Raw genomic sequence first — 23,286 nt, forward strand, 5'->3', positions numbered from 1 at the left:
AAACACCACTCTTTTCCCGCAACATAAACATCAGATTCCCATGAGGAATACAAAACTTCCCTCATATCAAACACCGTTATGTCAAAACTTTATTTAATTGTTTGAACAGTATAATTGCAAAAGGTTAATATTTGATGTTTCCCCGCCCCAAGTTCCTGAATATGACCACCACAGCTGAAAGTCTCACAAATGTGGAACTCCAAGTATGAAGCTACTATTTTTAGGAATTTAGGTCAAATGACATATCTGCCATCCTAGCATTAACTGAGCAGCATTAAAACCCACACCCCACTGCACCCACCTCCAACACACACACCACCCTGTGAACTGGTTCACTAAAATGTTAAATACGACAGCTGCTGGAAATCAAACAAAATCAGAAACTGTTATTCAGGCAGCACCTGCGGGGAAAGACAACTCAGTATCATAGGTGTGCACCCTTTGTCATTTCTCTCCTCAGATGACGGTGAATATTTGCACTATTTTGTTTCCATTGTAGGACAGCACTGATATTTTCCCACCTCTATCCCTCGAGTCACCCACTGTTCAGTATTGACAATGATAAGCTCCACTCAATGATAAGTCATGTTAGGAACTTCAGCCATTTTTGCCTGTGATGTAGCCTGAGGCAAGCTGCATTTCAGGCACATCAAAAGATAAAAAAAAAAAATCAGTTAAGTAAATAGGACTTCAAGGACCAATGCTATAACATCAGCACTTACCAATTCTAGCATAACACTCAGAAGTCAATGTCATTCAATTAAATTGTTTAAAATTTTGAAAATAAGTCAGATTTGCTTCAACAGGAGATGCAATCTATGAATAATTTTAATGGCAACAAATGGTGAAAGTTTAAACGCGATCTTTGTTCCTGTTTAAATTCAAAGGAGTTGAAGAAAAAAATAATAAAAATTTCTTGGGAAAATAAACAATCCCTTTTAACCATCAGATTTAACATCAAACTCAACCCATCTTCTCACGTTCCTGGTCAATAGAAAACCCTGCAGGAGCTAGAAAAGTTTTGGGAAAGTGGGAGGTAATCATTCCACACAGCTGCATAATGGAGTTAGAGGGGGGATCTTGAAACGAAGACTTCAAATTCAGTTAGAACCTTTTCTCAAAAGAAACAATATTACTTATGAAACTGAAGCTACGGAAGGAATATTCAACCCAAGGAATTGAGATTGGCAATCTCTAAATACAACTCTAGTGAAAGTTAACTTTTAAGATAATTGAACTGGGCCAGGAGCTTCCTTTGTGATGGATTTAAGTATTTAACCACCCTGATAGAAAAATGCCCAATTTAAAATCACTTTTGCAATTTACCTAGTTATTTGAGAGGCAATATCTGCTCGGAGATATGAACGAACAGGTGTGATATTCCAAATCCCTCTAATTTTGTAATTCACAGGCAAGAGGTGCAGAAAACCAATCCAATATGCCTGATCTATGCAGCATCTTCCAATATGCCCGATCTATGCAGCATCTATTGTTTCACAATCTGCTTCAATGATGTGCTCAAATATATTTCCCTGTTTGTTGATCCCAGCCCTATTTGCCACGAGTTGCTCCAATTTTTTTATTCATTCATGGATGTGGACATCACCGGCTAAGTCAGTATTTATTGCCCGTTCCTAAATGCCTTCGAGAATATAGTGGTGAGCTGCCTTCTTGAACCACTGCAGTACATGTGGTACAGTTACACCCATAGTGCTGTTAGGGAGAGAGTTCATGGATTTAGACCCAACGACAGAGGTGTGACTTGGAGTGGAACTTCCAGGTGGCGGTGTTCCTATTTGTCTGTTGCCCTTGTCCTTGGAGATGGTAGTGGGTTTGGAAGGAGTTGTCTAAGGAGACTTGGTGACTTCCTGCAGCGCACTAATTGGTGAGATGGTTCAATTCCATTGTGCTAAAATGATATATTTCCCTCCTACCCTTCAGGAGTAGATTTAAGTACCTGGGTGACATATGCCATTCTTCACTCTGCATTATCAGACTTTGTCACAGTGCAAACCAAGCTCAAAATACAAAGGCAAAATACATGAGTGCTTGAGTAACTCCCTCACCCAAATTTAATGTTTCCAAATTCACTGATACTTCAATGTACCATCTTGAAAGCAAAATAAGTTTGGCCAGGTCAGATCACATAACCAGCCTCATAATTAAAAGTCTGAATAACTTTTCCAGCATCCAGTTGTGCAAGCAAAAACTGGAAAGAACACAACAAAACTGAACTTAACAAAAACTTGACTGCAGGCTAGTCATGGAAAATTTATTCTCACAAAGAGCAAAAAAAAGCAAAAGCAAAATGCTGAAATCTGAAACAAAAAACAGAAAATGCTCAGCAGGTCTGACAGCACGTGGAGGGAGAATACAGCCAGCATTTTGTGGAGAATTTTCCCATTCCACCCACCAAGAGAATTGTAGCGGGCGAGGGGCGGACCATGGAAAAGTCTGTTGATCTCAGGCGGGATTTTCCAGTTTCGGGGCGAGCACAGCTGGAAAATCCCACCTTTTGAGTCAGGATGACCTGCCGTCAGAAGTTGGAAAAAGAGAAATTGGTAATATAACCAGTCCAAAAATGGCAGAGGGTAAACTGAGGCTAAATAATCTAGCAGTCACACAAAGACAACTTGAATTCATTAAGCCATCACAGATGCAGTAGTGGAAACAGAGTTGAACAGGTTTTAAAAAGGGCAAAAAATCTCAAAAGGGAAAATGTAGAATTGGATTGGAAAGCAGGAAATGGGACTAAGTGGAGAGATCTGAGTGCTAGCACAGGTACGAGGCAATTAAAACTTTTCAATTTCTCAAAGAAAATTCTCATTTAGAATCTTTTCAAACAATCTCATGCAGGAACATTACTGTTTATAGAAATTTAAGTTCTTCCTTCAAAGCAAAAAAGGTAAACTTCCTGGTGGAGCAAGAGGAAGGGGATAAACTTCATTTCAACCATGATCCAGCTTTCTTCAGCCAACTTTTTACATTGTGTGGTTGCATTTACAATCTGAGAATACAACCAACTCCTGAGCCCAGGTTTGCTACTCAACTGGATTGCAAGAAAACAGTTTATTAAAAGCTAGGCTGTGGAATAAGGACTTCAAGTATATCATAGAGATGAAGAGCTAGGTTGCAAGTCACGTTGGTGCAAAAAAAAACAAAATTGCCCTGCTGCCTTTCTCACACCCAAGTACAGCAGTGCAAAAAACCTGAACTTGGCTGTTACAACCTGAATTAATGGATATTTTGGAAAGGGGAGAAAATTCAAGTCCCTGACACCGCTAGTTCTGCCCATGACACTGACAACAAGATTAAGATTCAAAAACATTTTTGCTGATCAGATTGTTAAAAACTTGTGAAAACTATTGTTTAATTAGCAACGTAAGATGCATATTCTTCCCAACCACAGCACTGAAGAGAAACAATGTTACAGCGCTTAGGCATCCTGTAAAAACTTTACATTCTGGTTAGGATGAAGACTCAGTTCTCTCAAAATGAATTTTAAGATCCCACAAAACTATATCTTTAGAATATTCACTTTAACAAGTGCAAAATACTACATTCACAGGAAAGACAAAACTGTCAATCTTGCAGATTGTCAGTTACGTGCAGTCATTATGGCCTCTGGCAACCCTGTGCAAATTTTATCAAAGGGAACTGGAGTGTATCTCCAGACTCTGTGTCCAGATATAACATTTATTGCTTTATATGAATACTGTATTGAAAGCCAAAGCATTCAGTTTACACACAAATTATACAATTATATAACGTTTCACAAAGGCAGTGAACAATTACATCTACAATTAATCTACAAAATCTACTTACAGAAATTTAAAAATTCTAAATATCAAAAAGTACAGTTGCCAGAAACAAGTACAAACAAATTTTGACAGCCAGTAATTGTTGCTGAACAGTTAAAGGTTTTGAATTTACAAGCTGGATATCAGAAAACATCAGAAGTACAGATTAAGATTTGTGCTTTTGAGTTCTCATCTCCAAAAAATGTACAACCACTGGCTGTCAAAATGTAGTAGCATGTTCAAAAATATTTCATTCACTTCAAAATTTTGTACAAATCATGGTGGTTCAATGCACCCCCTAAAATTGCATTACCAGTACATAAGATCTGGCACAAGACTAAATTAACAAGGTAATTGCAGTAGCTCTTCAATGCAGTCAGTGGTGTATGTGTAACGATGCTGTCTGCATGCTACCTAAAATGTTAACTGAAAGGAACTTGCTCAAATATTCACAATGTTCTAACCACTGAGCATAAATTGAGTGATTACCTCCCAACTTTTTCTGCTTGAACAATGAATCAAAAAAAGCATTTATTCTGCAACCAAAACAAACTGATCTTGAAACAAGTCCTAAACTTTGCTGTTTCACATTAATGTGAACCACACACACGCTTTTCATTAATGAATACAGGATCAGAAGTAAATGAAAGTGATGTATCGTCTTTGTTTTTTCCTGGAATGTGTCTTAACCTGTTGTTTCAGCAATGTTTAATGTATTAAATGTTGAAACAATGACCATGTGGGAAATGAAATTTTGCTGAAGAGATTTAAAAACGAGACAAAAAACTATGGTAAATGGCCTAGTCCAATGAATTGGAAAACAACTTGACAATTATAGTTTTACTTTCCAGTTTAAAAACGTTCTCTAATTAGAAAATCTATACACAAAACCACTGATTTGACCAAACAAAAAAAGCGGGAGCAGTAGATGAGACCTGAAGGAGCTGGTTTCACAGTTCTCATCTTGTACAGCTCTTCCAGGTATTTCTTGGAGAAGGTTTGTCCCTCCTTCTCCTGGAAACAAAGGTCCACTTTATTACATAAAACTTTATACAGTGTAAAATCAACACCTCATGGAAAATACTGCAGAGTATCTCAACATTTAGTCCTGTTCCATTGGTTCCTCTGTGGCATCCGCACTGTTCTCCATTGGGCTCTCAGAAGGCATCTCTGGAGTTTCGGGAGGTGTATCTGGTTTTTCTGTATCGCTGTAGTCCACACTGTTACTAACAGCGTCAGTATTTTCACTGATTTCACTTGCCTTAGAAGTTAATGTCTTGGTTGGCTCAGATTGGTCCATTTGGTTTTCTTCTGAAGTTTTGACATTTTCAGACGAAACTTCAACTTTCTCAGATTCAAACATGGCTTTGACTTGGATGCTTGAAGGCTCTAGAAATACACAAAATCAGATGTCACCTTTTCTCTAGTACTGTGCAACTGCAAACTTGCAGAAAAAGGTACATTGAAGCCTTTACAATTAGGGCAACATAATAAGTGAAAAATAAATTGATGCGCAAGAAGTTCCATATTTAAGAATTAATTTCAGACTATCCAATAGATTAGCTTATTTATATATTTGTAACATTTGATAGTAATATTTATAGGGAATAAGGAACATGAAATAAATTAATTCACAAGATTCATGCAACAGCCAGCAGAAGCACGCAGGAACATCACAGATTGTTCCATCAATACAATGTGAATTGAGAGTTTACATAATGGGTGACCCTGGAATCTGGTCAATTCCTTGCCATCTCTCAGTGGCTTAAGTATTAAAAGGCAAAATGAAGGTCTGAGTGTTAATATATGCAATTTTTTGTATTATATTTAGTGGATTTTAAGGTTAGTGAATCCAGACACTAAAAAAGCAAGTCACCCCTCAATATTCAATTGCAATGAGAAAAAGGAATGCAATGCTTAAAAGGATGTTAGATTTTGTACTTTTAAACTGAATTTGATATATATTTTGAAAAAACTGCAGGTCTATGGGGAAAAGTGTGGGATTGTTGGTTAATGGATAGCTCTTTCAAAGAGCTGGCACAGGCGCGATGGGCCAAATTGCCTTCTGTGCTGTAGGAAGTGGAGATTCCTAGAAACCAACATATATTGCATACAAGGAAACAGTAAATCAAATGGATATTTAAATCACTATGGAAACCAAAGCTACACGAAACAGCAAAAATCAGAAGGTATTAAAACTTTGTTGATTTCAGGGACTGAAATAAAAGCAGATAAAATTGCTGGAATATTACTGTTCTGATTTCACAATAAACTATAAAATGCAGCCATTAAGTAAACTGTATTAAGATTGTGTATTGGGCATTCAATAGCGAGGAAGTGGAGATGACACACAAGGACACAGGAAATATAGGGAGCTAGATTAAATAACCAATTAAAAAGTACAAGTGAGCCAAATTTGCGTTCAAGACCATTATACTACAAGTACTGCTCTTAGACCAACATTTCCCAAGTTCAGTGCATGGCCACACCCAATTGGTGTCCAGACTGAAAAGGAATTCCTTAATTATTTTACCTCCTAGGAAATTACTAGAGTGGGAAGAATTGTTTATCATGGTGTTGGACAGGCTAAATTAATCAGCTGGGTTTTTTTGCCTGTCATTTCTGAACGTTCATATTTTGTCCAAGCAAAGATGGAGAACTTTGCATTCTAATCCGTTAGATTAAAATGGGAGAACACATGGGTTTAACATGAAAATTTCTTAAATACAAAGTTAAGAACTTTTTTTTTTACTTGGCTACTTATTAGAATCAGTACAACTACAACTTAACGTAAAGTCCAAGTGAGACAAGATGTAATTCCAGTTTTCACATCTCACTTGGTTTTACTGCACGCTGGTGAAACAGCTATTTGCCCCACCAAGCTGCACTGTCACTTTGCCGACCAACAGAACGATACAGAAAACACACTCATTAAAAGGTGATTCTAGCTGGCTAGTGTACTACTTTATACATTCAGGAAGGTATCCAGTACCTTGTTTATCTGCATTAACCGGATCAGTCCATTCACTCTCATCTTTGGCTTCTTCCTGCTTTTCTGTGTTTTCAGTTTCTTCAGGCATTTCTGAAGAACTCTCAGAATGTACAGGCTCCTCTTCCTCCTCATTTTCTGTGTCAAATTTCAGTCGTTTTACCTCAGGTGCCTCGGCTTCCATCGTGTCCTCTAAATGTTTATTTTTCGAACAGTTACTATGAATATCTTCTCCATGGGATGTAGGTGAATCACTGTTTAAAAACAATAAAACGTGCAGCCAATGTCACAATTCGTACACAGGTCAAAGACAGCTTGAACAAAGTCAAGAAGCTTAGGAACATAATCAACTTTAATAGTACAGACCTGCCCCATCATTCTGCTCCAAACCAGAAGCCTAACTCTCAAAACAGATTTACTGTTATCTTTGTGTCAGTAAAATCTTACATACATCATTGTTCAATTGTGATTGCCACAATTGGAAGGTTTATGCCACTACTATTCACACAATCGGGTTCTAAAGTAGGAGAGCTAAACTAGTGCTGCTCAGTTTTATAATACTAATTTTATGCATTGTAACACACACTGCATTATTCTGCTTCTAACGTGGAACTGTGTTTAGTGAGCTTTGTGGTAATACATCCTTAGTTATATTAGGTTACTGCTGAGGCTGCTGTCGACGTAAATTCCTGGCTCCATTTCAGAAGAAACTAACAGTGAATCACTATTTTCATTGACAGATTGCTGTTGCATTAGATGTTGTTTCAGTCTCAGCCATAGCTCAGTTGGTAGCACTGAAGGTAATGGTTCAAATCTCCAGAGATCTGAACACAAAATTCAGGCAAATACACTGCAGTATTATGGGAGTGCTGCAATGTCAGAGGTACATTTTTTAGGATAAAGCATGAAACTGAGACTTCACACGTCTCAGGTGGACATAGATCACATTGCATTATTTTGAAAAAAAGAGTTTTACTCCCGGTGGCTTGGACAATACTTATTCCTCACTCATGAGAAGGTTGATCATCTGGTCATTATTGCATCGCTATTTGAGAGAGTTTGCTGTGCTTAAACTAGCTGCTACATTTCCTACATGACAACAGTGACTACACTTCAAAAATATGCTTTGGGGTGCCCTGCGGTCATTAAGGTACTATGTAAATGCAAACTTCCTTTTTCTTTTCTTATAAATATATGAGTCAGTTAGCTGTAGGTATAATATTAGTGCAATAAAAATACTTCTCACACAGTGTGGTGAATCTCTGGAATTCGCTGCCACAAAGGGTAGTAGAGGCTGAATCATTAGAACCTTGAAGAGTATAGGGAGTGTAGGAGTAGAGTTGAGAGAGAAATCAGGAGGGCAAAAAGGGGACACGAGATTGTTTTGGCAGAAAGACAAAGGAGAATCCAAAGAGCTTCTACAAATACATAAAGGGCAAAAGAGTAACAAGGGAGAGAGTAGGGCTTCTTAAGGATCAACAAGGTCATCTATGTGTGGATCCACAAGGGATAGGTGAGATACTAAATGAATATTTCTCATCAGTATTTACTGTTGAGAAAAGCATAGATGTTAGGGAACTTGGAGAAATAAATAGTGATGTCTTGAGGAGTGTACATATTACAGAGAAAGAGGTGCTTGAAGTCTTAAAGCGCATCAAGGTAGATAAATCCCGGGACCTGATGAAGTGTATCCCAGGACATTGTGGGAGGCTAGGGAGGAAATTGCAGGTCCCCTAGCTGAGATATTTGAATCATCGATAGTCGCAGGTGAGGTGCCTGAAGATTGGAGAGTGGCAAATGTTGTGCCTTTGTTTAAAAAGAGCTGCAGGGAAAAGCCTGGGAACCACAGGCCAGTGTGCCTCACATCTGTGGTGGATAAGTTGTTGGAAGGTATTTTGAGAGACAGGATCTACAGGCATTTAGAGACGCAAAGACTGATTAGGGACAGTCAGCATGGCTTTGTGAGTGGAAAATCATGTCTCACAAATTTGATTGAGTTTTTTGAAGGGGTAACCAAGAAGGTAGATGAGGGCAGTGCAGTTGATGTTGTCTACATGGACTTTAGCAAGGCCCTTGACAAGGTACCGCATGGTAGGTTGTTGCATAAAGTTAAATCTCACAGGATCCAGGGTGAGGTATCTGAATGGATACAAAATTGGCTTCTTGACAGAAGCCAGAGGGTGGTTGTAGAGGGCTGTTTTTCAAACTGGAGGCTTGTGACCAGTGGTGGGCCTCAGGGATCAGTGCTGGGTCAACTGTTATTTGTCATTTATATTAATGATTTGGATGAGAATATAGGAGGCATGGTTAGTAAGTTTGCAGATGACACCACGATTGGTGGCATAGTGGACAGTGAAGAAAGTTATCTCCGATTGCAATGGGATCTTGATCAATTGGGCCAATGGGCTGACGAATGGCAGATGGAGTTTAATTTAGACAAATGCAAGATGATGCATTTTGGTAGATTGAACCAGGGCAGGATTTACTCAGTTAACGGTACAGCGTTGGGGAGAGTTACAGAACAAAGATCTAGCGGTACATGTTCATAGCTCCTTGAAAGTGAAGTCATAGGTGGACAGAGTGGTGAAGAAAGCATTCGACATGCTTGGTTTCATCGGTCAGAACATTGAATACAGGAGTTGGGACGTCTTGCTGAAGTTGTACAAGATATTGGTATGGCCACACTTGGAATACTGTGTACAGTTCTGGTCACCCTATTACAGAAGGGATATTAAACTACAAAGAGTGCAGAAAAGATTTACTAGGATGCTACTGGGACTTGATGGTTTGAGTTATAAGGAGAGGCTGGATAGTCTGGGACATTTTGCTCTGGAGGTAGGAGGATGAGAGGTGATCTTAGAGAGATCTATAAAATAATGAGGGGCACAGATCAGCTAGACAGTCAATATCTTTTCCCAAAGAGATATTTGAATCATCATCCCCAAAGGTAGGGGAGTCTAAAACTAGAGGGCATAGGTTTAAGGTGAGAGGGGAGAGAGGGACAATATGTTCACACAGAGGTTGGTGAGTGTCTGGAACAAGCTGCCAGAGGTAGTAGTAGAGGAGTGTACAATTTTGTCTTTTAAAAAGCATTTAGACAGTTACATGGGTAAGATGGGTATAGAGGGATATGGGCCAAATACGGGCAATTGGGATTAGTTTAGGGGTTTTAAAAAAAAGGGCGGCATGGACAAGTTAGGCCAAAAGGCCTGTTTCCATGCTGGAAACCTCTATGACTCTATGCATTTAAAGTGGAGGTGGATAAATATTTGATAGATCAAGGACTAGGGGGAAAATGACAGCGAAAAGGAGTTGAGGCTGGCATAGATCTGCCATGATTGTATGGAATGGTGGGACAGGCTTGAAGGGCCTAGTGGCCTCCTCCTGCTTCTATTTTGTGTTCTTGTGTGTAGTAGCTGTTTTTTATTTCATTGTTGCCCATTACAATCTAACGAGTTTCAGATCAAATCTGTTTCATGTTTTTCTATGGCACTGGAATATGGTAAATATATTTCCGTTGTCTGCTGAGGATTACATGGGTTCTTTTGGAAACTTAGTGTAATGTACTTTATCTTAAAGGTGTTTTTGACTTAATAGCATTTTACATGAAGTACACTAATATTTCAAAAATGAATGTAGTGGCCTATTTTTGAACCACTGAATGTTTATGGGTCTGCTCAGAATTTATCTGTGTATATGTGTCTTGCAGCTAGTATATTTATTGTATTAATATTTCCAACAGAAATTACTAATTTATATTGGTCCTCAACAAGGTAAAAAAAAAGACTTCTACATTCTACCACAGAGAATTATTTTCCGTGTTTTAAAGGTTACCAAATCCGTCCAAAGATTTAGAAAACATGCCTGTGAGATTTGTCTTCCGTTGGTTGCACATTTATTTCTCTATCAGAGCTGTCCGGCAAACCATTTGTTGTTAAGGGGCTTGATAATGAAACCTTTGATCGGCTCAGAGGTCTTGGTGTACCAGGACCATTTATATTAGATCTGTAAGAAAAGCAAGTACTTCAAAACTTAGATTCCACTGAACTACATGAGGTAAACACACAAGATAGTCATCTGATCCAGTCAGACAAAGCAATTGCTCATCGAAATATGTTGGTACAAATTTTGAATTTTCAAGACAATTTTGAGCATTTCACCATTTTTTTTGCCTGCGAACGAAATGATGCTCCACATTCAGCCACTAGCTAAACAAAATTGAATCCAGTTAATTACGTTTTTAAAAAAAACTCCGTCCAAGCATCTCTGTCATGTACCATACCAAGCTAGGGTGAATTCAGATCACCAATCCACATTGCCACCAGAGGGCCCATATTTTGATTTTCTTCCGTGAATTCTTTGACAGCACCAACATATTAAATCACTCACTACGTGAATAAAACTAAACTCAGTGGCTCAAAGAAAATTAAAACCTATTTAACTTTTAACATGTGCAACTTATTTTTAGGCTCAGGGGAACAATGCAAATTTCACTTCAAGGATTAACCTATGGCATGACACAAGATCCTGCACAATCACTAGCACTATGAAATAATCAGATTTTTACATACAAGTGAGAGCATTTCACAGCTAAAACCACCATTTACATTACACTCCCATACCTGTTCTATACTTGAAATTCCCTACTCTCACTGAAAATTACACGATGTCTCACATTCACTGCTATTTTAGTATGTTTACGTTTCCTTCCCTCTCTTTCTTGCCTGTTGATAACAACTGCAGAGGAAGTGCGCAGGAAAGGTCCACAGGTATGAATTAAGTCCATCCCAATTTCCTGTTCAGTAACAGCTTAAATGTTGAGCACCCACAAGAGTTCAACAGTAATTGGACAACCAGAAGATACTTTTCACAAATCCCGTAACAGTTGTTAAACAGAAAACAAACCTGGAATTTAACGTACAGCAAGATATAAAATGTAACAGCCATTTCCAAAGTATTCACAGTTCAAATTTTCAAGCAATCGAAATAGAAAAAATGTGCAAGGTTCACTTTGTAGAGCGAATAGTAGACAATAACGTAATTTGGAGCTATAAGCTTCAATTATCTATCAATGCTATCTGCCACATTTTGAATTAAGTCTGGCCTTATAAGCATGCTTTTAAGGAAAAGTACCATGGAACGACACCAGTTGGTTTCGGCCTGGACCGCCCACTATTTCAGCTGAGGGAATTAAAAAAGACAATCCTTTGGAAACAATTGAAACATCACAAAAAAACTAACACAATGGCTCACCTGTCTGTATAACCAGTGTGGCTTCCTGATAGCATGATGCCATTAACTCGATTCAAACTATTTGAGCCAAAGTTGTACTTCCTGAAGAAATGATGCAAAATGTTAAAACTTTGAAATATTAAACAATTCTTGAATAAAAAGCATGTACCATAAAGTATTGAAGTTTTACTTACTCTGTAGAGGGGTACACACAGCTGACAACCATAACATTCTGTAAATTTACAAAAAGAGCATATATGACTAAAGAAAATAAATGCTTGTATTTAAAATCTGACTATAGTTCATTAACTGTAAAACATTTCAACAACAAAGTCTTGGAGGTAGTGTTCCCAGATATTCAAGTTGAGATCAAGAGCACTCATGATGAAAGATTTCTCCCCAAGATATCCCCAGATAAAGTGCTTTCTTGATACCTCTCATGACTAACTAAAAAGGAGCAAGGAGGAGGCAATGGGCCACAATCACATCCGACTGACTGAATAGGAGTATCATCGAAAACAACAATGAAAGAAAATCTTTAAAACTGCCATTTGACAACAGGATAGATATGGCCAGCAATCAACAACTCCAATTTGAGGACGACAATCAACTGGTGGATAGGGAAGCGTTCAAATAAGGCTTCTGATAAAGTTCTGCATAAAAGATTGTATAAATGAAAATACTTGACATTGATGATCCTGTAACATGGGTCAATAATTATTTGGGAGGTACAGTGTACAGTTGAAAGGAATGTAGAGAAAAAAGTGTGCCCCAGCGATCTTTATCATACATATATGACTTAGAAGTCTAATTTACAAATGCAAACATTAGGAGGCACGGTAAATTGTAAGGCTGAGAACAGGAAGTGGACAAAAGTCCAGCGGATGACTTCAACTAGGAAGTGGGTGATCATCCACTCTGGGCCTGATGAAGTCAGACTGAAGAGACCAGGAGCTGAAGAGTTGTAATGGGATTTGAGCGTTCATGCACACCAATCACCGAAACCTATTGGACATGCACAAAATCAAAAAAGTGAGGAGAAGATGGCCGAATTGCAAAGGACCTTAGTTAGCTCTTTTCTGGTAAATGGCATTCAACTGGAGGCACCACACTTCTGTCGGGCTATTTTGAGTAAGAAGTTTAACAACACCAGGTTAAAATCCAACAGGTTTATTTGGTAGCAAAAGCCACACAAGCTTTCGGAGCTCCAAGCCCCTTCTTCAGGTGAGTGGGTATTTTGACCCAGGAGTGGTGACATCGCAGATTCACCAGAATCACATTAGGGTTTAAAGGAATAAATTACAAGGAACAGGTTGCAGAAACTTGACAGGCATTTCCTTAAGCTTGGAGACGGCGGCACGGTAGTCAGCACTGCTGCTTCACAGCTCCAGGGACCTGGGTTCGATTCCCGACTTCGGTCACTGTCTGTGTGGAGTTTGCACATTCTCCTCGTGTCTGCGTGGGTTTCCTCCGGGTGCTCCGGTTTCCTCCCACAGTCCAAAGATGTGCGGGTTAGGTTGATTGGCCATGCTAAAAATTGCCCTTAGTGTCCTGAGATGCGTAGGTTGGAGGGATTAGTGGGTAGATATGGGGGTAGGGCCTGGGTGGGATTGTGGTCGGTGCAGACTCGATGGGCCAAATGGCCTATTTTTGTACTGTAGGGTTTCTATGATGACTTGAGGTATTTAAAATGATTAGATGCAGAGAAATCATTTTCTCTGGTAGAAGAGCTGAAACAATGGAGCATGATGTTAAAATTAGACTTTTCAGGAGTGAGATCAGTCACCACTTCTTCATGCAGAGATTACTGGAAATCCCTTCCACCAAAAAAGGCTCTGGATATTGGGTGAACGGAAATGTTCACGACACTGATAGATCTTTGTTTGGTTAAAAAGTAAATGGAGTCAAGGTATCGATCAACCATTAAACAGCAGAGCAGGCTTGGGGGACTGAATGGCCCACTGCTGATCCTATGTTCTGAGAATTTCAAAACCAACATTGCCAGCATAAACCAACCCTGCTTACATTTTTTTTTAAATATGAAAAAGTTACAGTGATCATTTAAAGTTTTTTCTGGTTATGGGTAGCTTTCCTTTGGGGGCAAAAGGCCATATTTCTTTGCAAGGAAATCAGTGGTACATTTGGTTTTAAATGTTATTATTTCAGATTCAATGATAAACCCTCCAGTAGCATTAAGCAGAGCTGGAATTCAGGTGCAAGTATTTGTATTTACTGCAAACTTTAAAAGGGTAAATAAAAGGCAATCTCTGAGCAATGTCGTGAAGCTAATGTACGCAACAAGACAGACAATCAAATTAAACTGCTGAAGAATCAACAGTTTCCTGATGATAGTTGGGGAAAGAACAACTTGGAAGAAACAGAACTCTTATTTGGAGTCTCAATGTTATTTCACCTATCACCCTGAATTTTTTGATAACTTGACAGGACTTCAACTGGTAAAACCTAGGCTTAGTGATAAAAAGGATAGATCTAGATCCTTGGTTACCTTTTCAACTCCCCTGAGAAATTTGTCTGTCCCAGTGTAATTCTTCTTAGGATCTGTAAGCAGCTCACATAAACGCTGGATAGTGAAGGGAATACTGCAGACACAAACAAGTATGTTATGCATTAACCAGAACATGCAACAAAAAGAACTGGGAGCAAATGATGTATTTGGAAGGCACAGCAGGGATTTTCAAAACAGTTATATTTTAAGTTTGTGTGGAAATATGTTAAGATTGTTTATATTAGTAAATATTAACACTGGAGTTTCTTATTAAAATCGTGAACCCAAATCCTCAGATTCCCATTTTAAAATTTGCCCCCTCTCTCACAAACTATTCTACTGATCTAGACCACAGCTTGCATAGCAACTATGGCAAGCAGACAAAATCCCCAACAGACTCAGTGGAGGAAAGAAAGGCTAATAGAAAGCGAGAGAAGAAACGAGGGGCAGCGAGGGGGGCAGACCAGGGGAGAGGGTGAATGAGGGGGCGGGCCGGGAGGGGAGAAACAAGCCGGGAGGAAGGGGCAAGGGAGCGGACTGGGAGGAGGGGACACAATGTAGGAGCGCGGACAAGGGAAGGAGGGAACGCACCGTGAAGTGGGGGGGGAGGGGGGGGGGGAAAAGAGGAGAAGAAAACAAGGGAGCGCACCAGGAGGGGGGAGGTATGGTGTGGGGGTGGGGGGGGGGGGGGGGAGAGGAGACGACAAGGACTCGGAAGGGGAGACGGGCCGTGAGTGGGACGAGGGGGTGGGCGCGGAGGGGGAAGAGAAAGGGCAGGCACAGGGTAGAGGGGTGGGTGCGCGGGAGTGGGTGCAAAAGACAGTTGGCAGGAATGGGGGTGGAGGCAGAGGGAAAAAACAGAGGAAGACTTTGGGAAGGGAGATAGAGAAAAAGGAGAGAAACAGTGGGAAAGTAAGAGACACAAAATTGAAAAGTGAGACAGAGAGAGAGAGTCGCAATGGAAAAAGAAAGACAATGGAAAAACAGAGGGTGAGGGAGAGAGTGGGAAAAATAGAGAGGCAGAGTGGGAAGAGAGAGAAACACTGAGATGGAGGAGAGCAAGGGAGACAGAGAGAAAGTGGGAAAGCTGAGAGGGAGAGAGAGAGAGAGATTGGGCAAAGTGAGGGAGAAGGAAATGGATTTGAATTTATACGGTATTTCTGTTATATGTGGTCATTTATTTTAGTTATTCCAGCTAGGAATGCTGCTCATGCACAGTATAGTATTTCAACTTGTAGATTGTTTCTTTTGGGCAAGAAATGTTTGAAGGAACCCAACTCTAACTTTATAACTGATTCCTATGGGAAGCTATGATTTACCATGTTGTTTCACTTATTGGGAATGCTACCACAACTTTAAGTGGGGACTTACTGTAATTAGGATCTTTTGAAAGCTTCCCCAGTATCCTGGTTAATATTACTCTCTCAACCAACAACACAAAAAAAAACAAATTAACAAATCATTCATCTCACACTGTTTGTAGGACCTTCCTATGTCCAAATTGACTGACATCTTCCTTAATATTAAACAATGATTACATTTTAGGAGTAACACATTAGCTGAGAAGGGCTCTGGAGAACTTCATGGCATGAAAGGCACAAAATAGTAGCAAGATTTTTTTCTTAAACCTTTTAATGAGCTGACAGTTTTGGGAGAATTTTGGGAAAAAACACAAATCCCAGTCACTAAATCGCAATTTGACAAACCATCCCAGAAAAATACACAAACTAAACTTGTCATTTTAAAAAGGGGTTTAATTTCAAATTTCCACAAAAAAATTGCTTTTTTGCTACATTGTCCATTAAAATATCCCCACCTCCCAAAAACTAAAAATTTACACCCCAAGCAACGTAGCAAGGGCTTGTCAGGCGCATGGCTGAATTAATCAATATTTGTAGCTATTTGTATGGACCAGGGATAAAGCTTCACTGATTCTGAAATCGGCAACTGAGAAAGGGGCTGAAATAATCAATTTTATTTCAAGCAACAGAAACAAATTCACATGAACAGCAAAAGGCAGATTTGCTTTAACGGACGACAATTTTTATACTAAATTAGAAAGAAAAAAATGCTTGCTTTAACATGCCAGCTTTCACAACCTCAGGACATCCCAAAGCACTTAATGACCAAGGAAGTCTAGTCACTGTTGTAACACAGCAAACATTGCAGTCAATTTGTACATTATAAGGTCCAACAAACTGCAGTAATAATGATTAGGTGTTCAAGAAGTGACCTTGATTGAGGGACGATATTGGCCAGGACAACCTCTGCTCTCCTTCAAAACAGTGTGCAAATATCCACCTGAGGAGGCTGACAGGGCCTTAATTGTAAGATGGTACCTCCCTCAGTACTGTACCAGAGTCAGGCCTAGACATTGATGTGCTAGAATCACTACAATGGGACTTGAACCCATAACTTGACTCAGAAACCAATGCCACCAACTGAACTTGAAAGAGCAGTGGTTATAAAAACAACCGATTTTGGAAAATATTCAAAGCATTGCATGTTATTTTACAGAGTGTTCAATGTAAGTATTAAAGTTATTAAAATATTGCTTTGAAGGTAAGAGTAAATTGAAGTGGAACCATTTCTGAAACATTCGTATATTTGATTCTAGACTAGTGCTGGAAAGTTATTACAATATTCAACTATTTTGACATTGAAGAGGAAAGCATTGTGGAACACTGATTCAATTAAAGCCCCAATCAGTCTATATTTATAGAAAGTTTTGTTTCTGTCATATGGAATATATGTAGAGAACAAAGCATCCCAACTAACTCAAATTGCACTTTCGCAAAAGAAGAAAATCACTAAACTAAGTCCAAACACAAATCTTAAAAAAACCTTTGGTATTTGGTATCCATGACCATTTGCCATCTTTCCTCTTTTCATCATTTTTACCTTTTCCTCAAGGGTATAACTAGTTTTATGTTAAATGGCTACTGGATTTCCAACATTTCAAGTGATTATGCTTCTGAAGTACTTCATTGGCTGGAAAAGCACTTTGAGACATTCGATGGTCATGAAAAGTGCTGCATAAATGCAAGTCCCTTTCTTTTAATGTTGCTCATGGGTAAAAGTGATCAAGCCACATTGTACACAGTTCCCAGCATATACACTTGCAAAAGAAATTCAGTATGACGTGGTAGCATGAACCTTTGCTGAAATCTGATCAAAGGTTAAAAGGAGGAAATTAACACAGATAAACAGGATCAAATTCTCTAGTACACGGCATATCTACTGAACAGCACGAGTTAACGAAAATCATACAATTAAGAATGTTTGCAACTCCATTAAATGCACTTTAGAACAGCAATGCAATGTCTCTCCAGAGAAATACATTATTAAGAACAAATATGCCAAGCAAAAGCATACCGATCAGCTGGTCGCACAGCAGAACTGCTCCCCAGATTAAATCTTAAAACTAAGTAAATTCCATTACCCCGGACAGGAAAAAAAACATTTGAGGCAACACGATTCACAATCCCAACGGTTCAAGAAAGACCAGTTGCAGTTCTGTCCATTTCTTCAAATTTGCTTCCTTTCTCAAATTTCCTACACATTAGCTGAAAAAGTAAGCAATTTGCTTGTCTCTGTTCTTAGCCACAAGTAAGCATACCAATGTACTTTTCTTTTCTGCATCTGGGGAAAGTAGTGGCATTTCTAATATAACAAAGAAAATTGACAATCTTAGAGAAATAATCCAATTAAGCAAATTTAAATTACTTTACAATTGAAAATAATTTACTGAAGCCGTCTGAATTTTTGGCTACGTTTCAGTTGATGAACAATTTAAACTTAATTTTCACCAAGTTTAAATTTTAGGTGCACAAATTTAACATGACTGGTTAGGCAATTAAACTTAACGTAATCTAAGTTATTACAATATGGTCAATCTAACAGAGATCTCAAAACTAAAGCAGCAACTATCATTGGGTGACAGCAAATTACAGTTGCAGAGATGAACATTTTATCATCCTGTAATTTTGAACTGTTAAGAATTAATCTCCAAAAGTAAAGCTATATATAATTAAATCATACTGACAATTACATTTTCCCTCCCACCTCCTCCTGCACTTGTTTGCTAACCAAGGGATGCAAATATTCTGAGCGCTAGAATGACAAATGATACCAATTAATATATTTTAAAGTTGAGGGGGTCAATTTTTAATGGAATTCAATTTTGAACACCATCACTAGCCTCTCCAATCTACACTGTAACATTGATCGAGCAATGCTGACATGATGCGCGAGTAACATCATTGAAAAAGCAGCTGAACCCATTTGCTAATAACTCAAAATAATGCCAACTTTCTCAACAGAAAAATATTAAGCGCTTGTTCAGCCTTCTGAGAATTGGAAAGTGGCTGTTGTTTCCAGAAACATAAAGCAAACTGCTGCTATATCTGTGCAAAGGAAAGCATTTGGACAGCATCTATAGCATTTAGACTATACAAAAATGATGGAGATTAAAACAGTTTGTGCAAGAAATCCTAGACAAATTTTGATATGTCAATTCATTTTGTTTTGGCCAAAACAACATGAAGTACATTAAACAAAAATGTATCAGTGTATTGTTTCATAAGTTCACTGACGTTCCAATTTAATACTGTACAGCAATTAACTGACACCTGCCAGGCGCTCAGGTTAAAAAGCTGATTGAAGCTTCACATCAGCCTGCATAATCAGTATTATTCATTCGGCCAAATGGACAAGGTTGTTGAAACTGATGTATACTCTATATGTCAAGAAATACATGCTGAATGCAAAGCACTACTGCAATCCCTCTATCCGAACTGTTACTGAAATACAACACATTAGATAGACTAAGTACGTCAGTCACAGCAATAGTGCTTGTAATACCAAAACTAAAGATACCTGCCAGCTCTTATGCACAAATTGTCCCAATATGGTTGAATGACTGGATTTCTTCAACATAGGACTGAATATTAATTATACTGTACGGAATCAAAGGTGTCATGCAAGACAAATGGGATGCATGTCATTGAACATTTACAACGAAAAGATAAACTTGTCAACACAACACTGATTTCACCATAACTCCAGGAAGGATGACTAGTTAACAACAACGATGAACACTTCTGAAGACCAACTTTTTAGAGATGCTTTGCATATAAGAACATAAGAACATAAGAAATAGGAGCAGGAGTAGGCCATCTGGCCCTTCGAGCCTGCCCTGCCATTCAACAAGATCATGGCTGATCTGAAGCGAATCAGTCCCACTTACCCGCCTGCTCCCCATATCCCCTAATTCCCTTATCGATCAGAAAACTATCTACCCGTGATTTAAACATATTCAACGAGGAAGCCTCCACCACTTCAATGGGCAGAGAATTCCAGAGATTCACTACCCTCTGAGAGAAGAAGTTCCCCCTCAACTCTGTTCTGAACCGGCCCCCCCTTATTTTGAGGCTGTGCCCTCTAGTTCTGGTTTCCCTTCTAAGTGGAAAGAATCTCTCCACCTCTACCCTATCCAGCCCCTTCATTATCTTATATGTCTCTATAAGATCACCCCTCATCCTTCTAAGCTCCGAGTACAGACCCAATCTGTTTAATCTCTCCTCATAAGCTACACCCCTCATCTCCGGTATCAACCTGGTGAACCTTCTCTGCACTCCCTCCAAGGCCAATATATCCTTTCGCAAATAAGGGGACCAAAACTGCACACAGTACTCCAGTTGCGGCCTCACCAGTGCCTTGTACAGTTGCAGCAAGAAAAATATAGTAGCACTGTAGGCTCTGCCTAGGGCAAATCCAAGATTAAAATTTTTAAAACTGCCAAAACTTGGAGTGGGACTATTTTATTTCCGGGTCAAAGGGGAAGTTATGCACATGTACATGAATAACGTACATGTGACACAATATCATATTATACAATGAAACAGACACAGTCCACCTTCACTAGCCTTTGGCGTTCTGCAATGTCCTGGAGATTTTAAGCTAATATGAAGGCAAATTTCAAACAGAATTTCAAAGTTTATGCCCATTACAAGAAATGAGTTATCCTAATAGTCAAACACTGAAATGTAATCCAGTGAAACTAAAACCCAAAATTGAAGATTTAAATAACAGAAATTAGACATCAAATGTCGATTTTAATTTAATAATTCTGGTCAGTGCAGTTGATTAGATTACACAGGTAGATAGACAATTTTATTTCTCACTTGTATTGAATGCATGTGCTTACAACACATTTCACAGACTTGACTTGTAATGCTACCACTGGAAGGACTTCAGAGTAAAATAGGCAGTAGAAACACCTTCATGAATGCCAATGTTTTGCGTCCACACATTTCTCCCAGAAACAAATTCCAGGTGGGAAAAAGTGGTAAAGGGGGTGAACGGTCAGTGTTTGGCATTATTACTCCTCTGAAACCTACGGCAACTTTAGGAATCTGCATCTGTGCAGTTCAACACAGAAATTTAGAAGCTGTTGTCAGTGATTCTTTGTTTTTCCAGAAGGTGTGCTGTTGAGGTTCTCCTGGTTCCAATCAATGGGAAATCTTTGAACTGATGAAAACTTGCACACAAAACACTCAGTGTCGCTGTAAAAACCCTTGAGAAAGTTACACCTTGATGAAAGAGATGCAAGTGGATTTTTATTACATTCCACTGCAGGGAAAAGATGGCGCATCTATGGCAAATGTGCCGTTAGTGACAAACGGAATAAAAGTTGTCATAAACTTGTTTTCTTTTACGTCAGGAGCAAGTTTTAGGTAATAACCAGGAAGATGGCAAGTACAAGAAAGAATTGAAAAAGTTAATGACAGATAAAGAGCTTAGAGGAAAGGTTAACAGGCAACATTATATCGCACCCAAAATCATTTCATAACCATATGTAATGTAAAGGATTAACAAGGAAAACATCTGGCTGATTAACAACTTAAAGATAGGCTAAGGACATGGTTAAAGTATTAAATAAATACTTTGCATTTATCTTCACATGTAACTAAATTCACAAAAGAACACAAGAAATAGGAGTAGACTTGCCAGTCCATCAAGCCTTCTCTGCCATTCAATAGGTTATGGCTGATCTTGAGTTTCAACTCAGTTTTCTCGCTAGTTCACCCTATCCCTCAATTCCCTGAGGCCCCAAAAAATCTGTCTATCTCATACTTAAATGTATTCAACAGTTGAGTTTCCTCAACTCTCTGAAGCAGAGAATTCCAAAGATTCACAACCTGTTTGAGTGAAGAAATTCCTTCTCATCTTAATCCTAAATGATTAGTCCCTTATCCTGAGACTGTGCCTGCTGTGTTTTAGATTCCCTGACCAATGGAAACAATCTCTCAGCATCCGCCCTATCAAATCTCTTCAGAATTTTGTAGCTTTCAAGGAGATTGTCTCATTCTTCTAAACCCCAGAGAATACAAGCCTAATTTACTCCGTGTCTCATCCCAGGGACTAATCTAGTGAACGTTTGCTGTGCTATCTCCAATGCAAGTATATCCTTTCCTAATTCCTAAATGAGGAGACCAAAACTGCACACAGTACTCCAGACGTGATTCACCAAAACCCTATACGAACAACTGCAGCAAGACATTACTCTTCTACTCCAATCCCCTTGCAACATCCTATAGAGTAGGAGCAGAAATTTTGAGTTGAGAATTTTTGAGGTTCAGAATGCTCTTTTAATGGGCCAGCACAGATGTGACAATCAAAATGGCCTCCTTCTGTAAATTGCTTCTACTCTATGAGATGCCCATCACTTGCTGTTGGGCTACCATCTTTAATGGCGCAAAACTAGACTGAATTGTATGAGTCAGCGATAGAATTTTGAAATTCTGAATTGTAGGACCAATCTGAATTATCAGTAAAGATTTGAAACCAAAATGCTGAAGTTATCTTTTTGCTTCAGCATAATGAAAACTCACTAAGAGTAAGCTACCCAGGATTTTCCCCATGTTAAACCAGACCCAGAGTACTGCATGAGTGAACAAAGTCAAAAAGCAATAAACAGCAGTACAGCAGTGGGCCCTTCAGCCATCAGTACTTTTGTTTGTTCACAGTTCATTGTTCAATCTTTTAGTTCCGACATAGGGTCCATGACTTGAAACGTTAACCATGTTTCTCCCAATAGATGCCGGCAGAACTGCTGAGTGTTACCAACTTCCTCTGTTCTTGCACCCACTTCATTTATTGTCTGCTTGTTTAATGGTTCTCGTGGATGCCTCAGGGTCCAAAGCAACTTTCCAGTGGTTCAGTAAATAACGTGAAAGTGCTAAGTGAGCAAGGCTGGCTATGAGTGGATGAACACCCAGGTCACAGAGGCCAAGTGTAAATGAATGAGCAGTGCTCAGAGATGGACTTGGTGTGAGCCAGGAAGCAGGATCAGAGTGTGGCCACCATGTGTGCAGCACAGAGTAGAATGACCATGTCATCAAGGAGGGGAGTGCAAAGTGGGCACCAGATGGACCTATAGTTACCAAGGCTGGTAAATGGCCAGGTGAATTTAGCCTTAGTCAAGAGAAGGAATTTAAAAAAAAATAACTACACCATATTTAAAATCAAAACAAGGACGTGAAAATACAAGTTCTAGTCCCACCTGAAAGTGGAGATGGAGTATTATTGCCAAATGCTACACAAAGGAGACAGACTCTGCAGTGAAAGGTACTACCGGCACACTCATCACACTGACAACTAAGCAAATACTTGCTTTCTTGAAATCATTCCAACACTATTTACTTGTAGCACTTATTCATTAGTATTATAATTCAGATCAGCAAGAGTCCATGATC

At 39.0% G+C, this 23,286-nt stretch overlaps 1 protein-coding gene across 3 annotated transcripts in view; it reads right to left on the reverse strand.

Moving 5' to 3' along the window:
• Window positions 1-810: 810 nt before the first annotated feature.
• The window catches only part of ppp4r2a (protein phosphatase 4, regulatory subunit 2a), a 68,340-nt gene continuing 45,864 nt past the window's right edge, over window positions 811-23,286 (reverse strand). For all 3 annotated transcript variants that reach the window (XM_078209442.1, XM_078209441.1, XM_078209443.1), the window contains exons 4-9: window positions 14,528-14,621; window positions 12,216-12,253; window positions 12,043-12,123; window positions 10,654-10,794; window positions 6,793-7,043; window positions 811-5,189 (exon numbers count right to left, since the gene is read on the reverse strand). In XM_078209442.1, coding sequence (XP_078065568.1) covers window positions 4,903-5,189; window positions 6,793-7,043; window positions 10,654-10,794; window positions 12,043-12,123; window positions 12,216-12,253; window positions 14,528-14,621 — 892 coding nt within the window. In that variant the 3' untranslated portion in view covers window positions 811-4,902. The remainder of the gene's footprint in view (window positions 5,190-6,792; window positions 7,044-10,653; window positions 10,795-12,042; window positions 12,124-12,215; window positions 12,254-14,527; window positions 14,622-23,286) is intronic.

Source organism: Mustelus asterias, chromosome 3 (assembly GCF_964213995.1).
Source record: "Mustelus asterias chromosome 3, sMusAst1.hap1.1, whole genome shotgun sequence".
Taxonomy (NCBI): domain Eukaryota; kingdom Metazoa; phylum Chordata; class Chondrichthyes; order Carcharhiniformes; family Triakidae; genus Mustelus; species Mustelus asterias.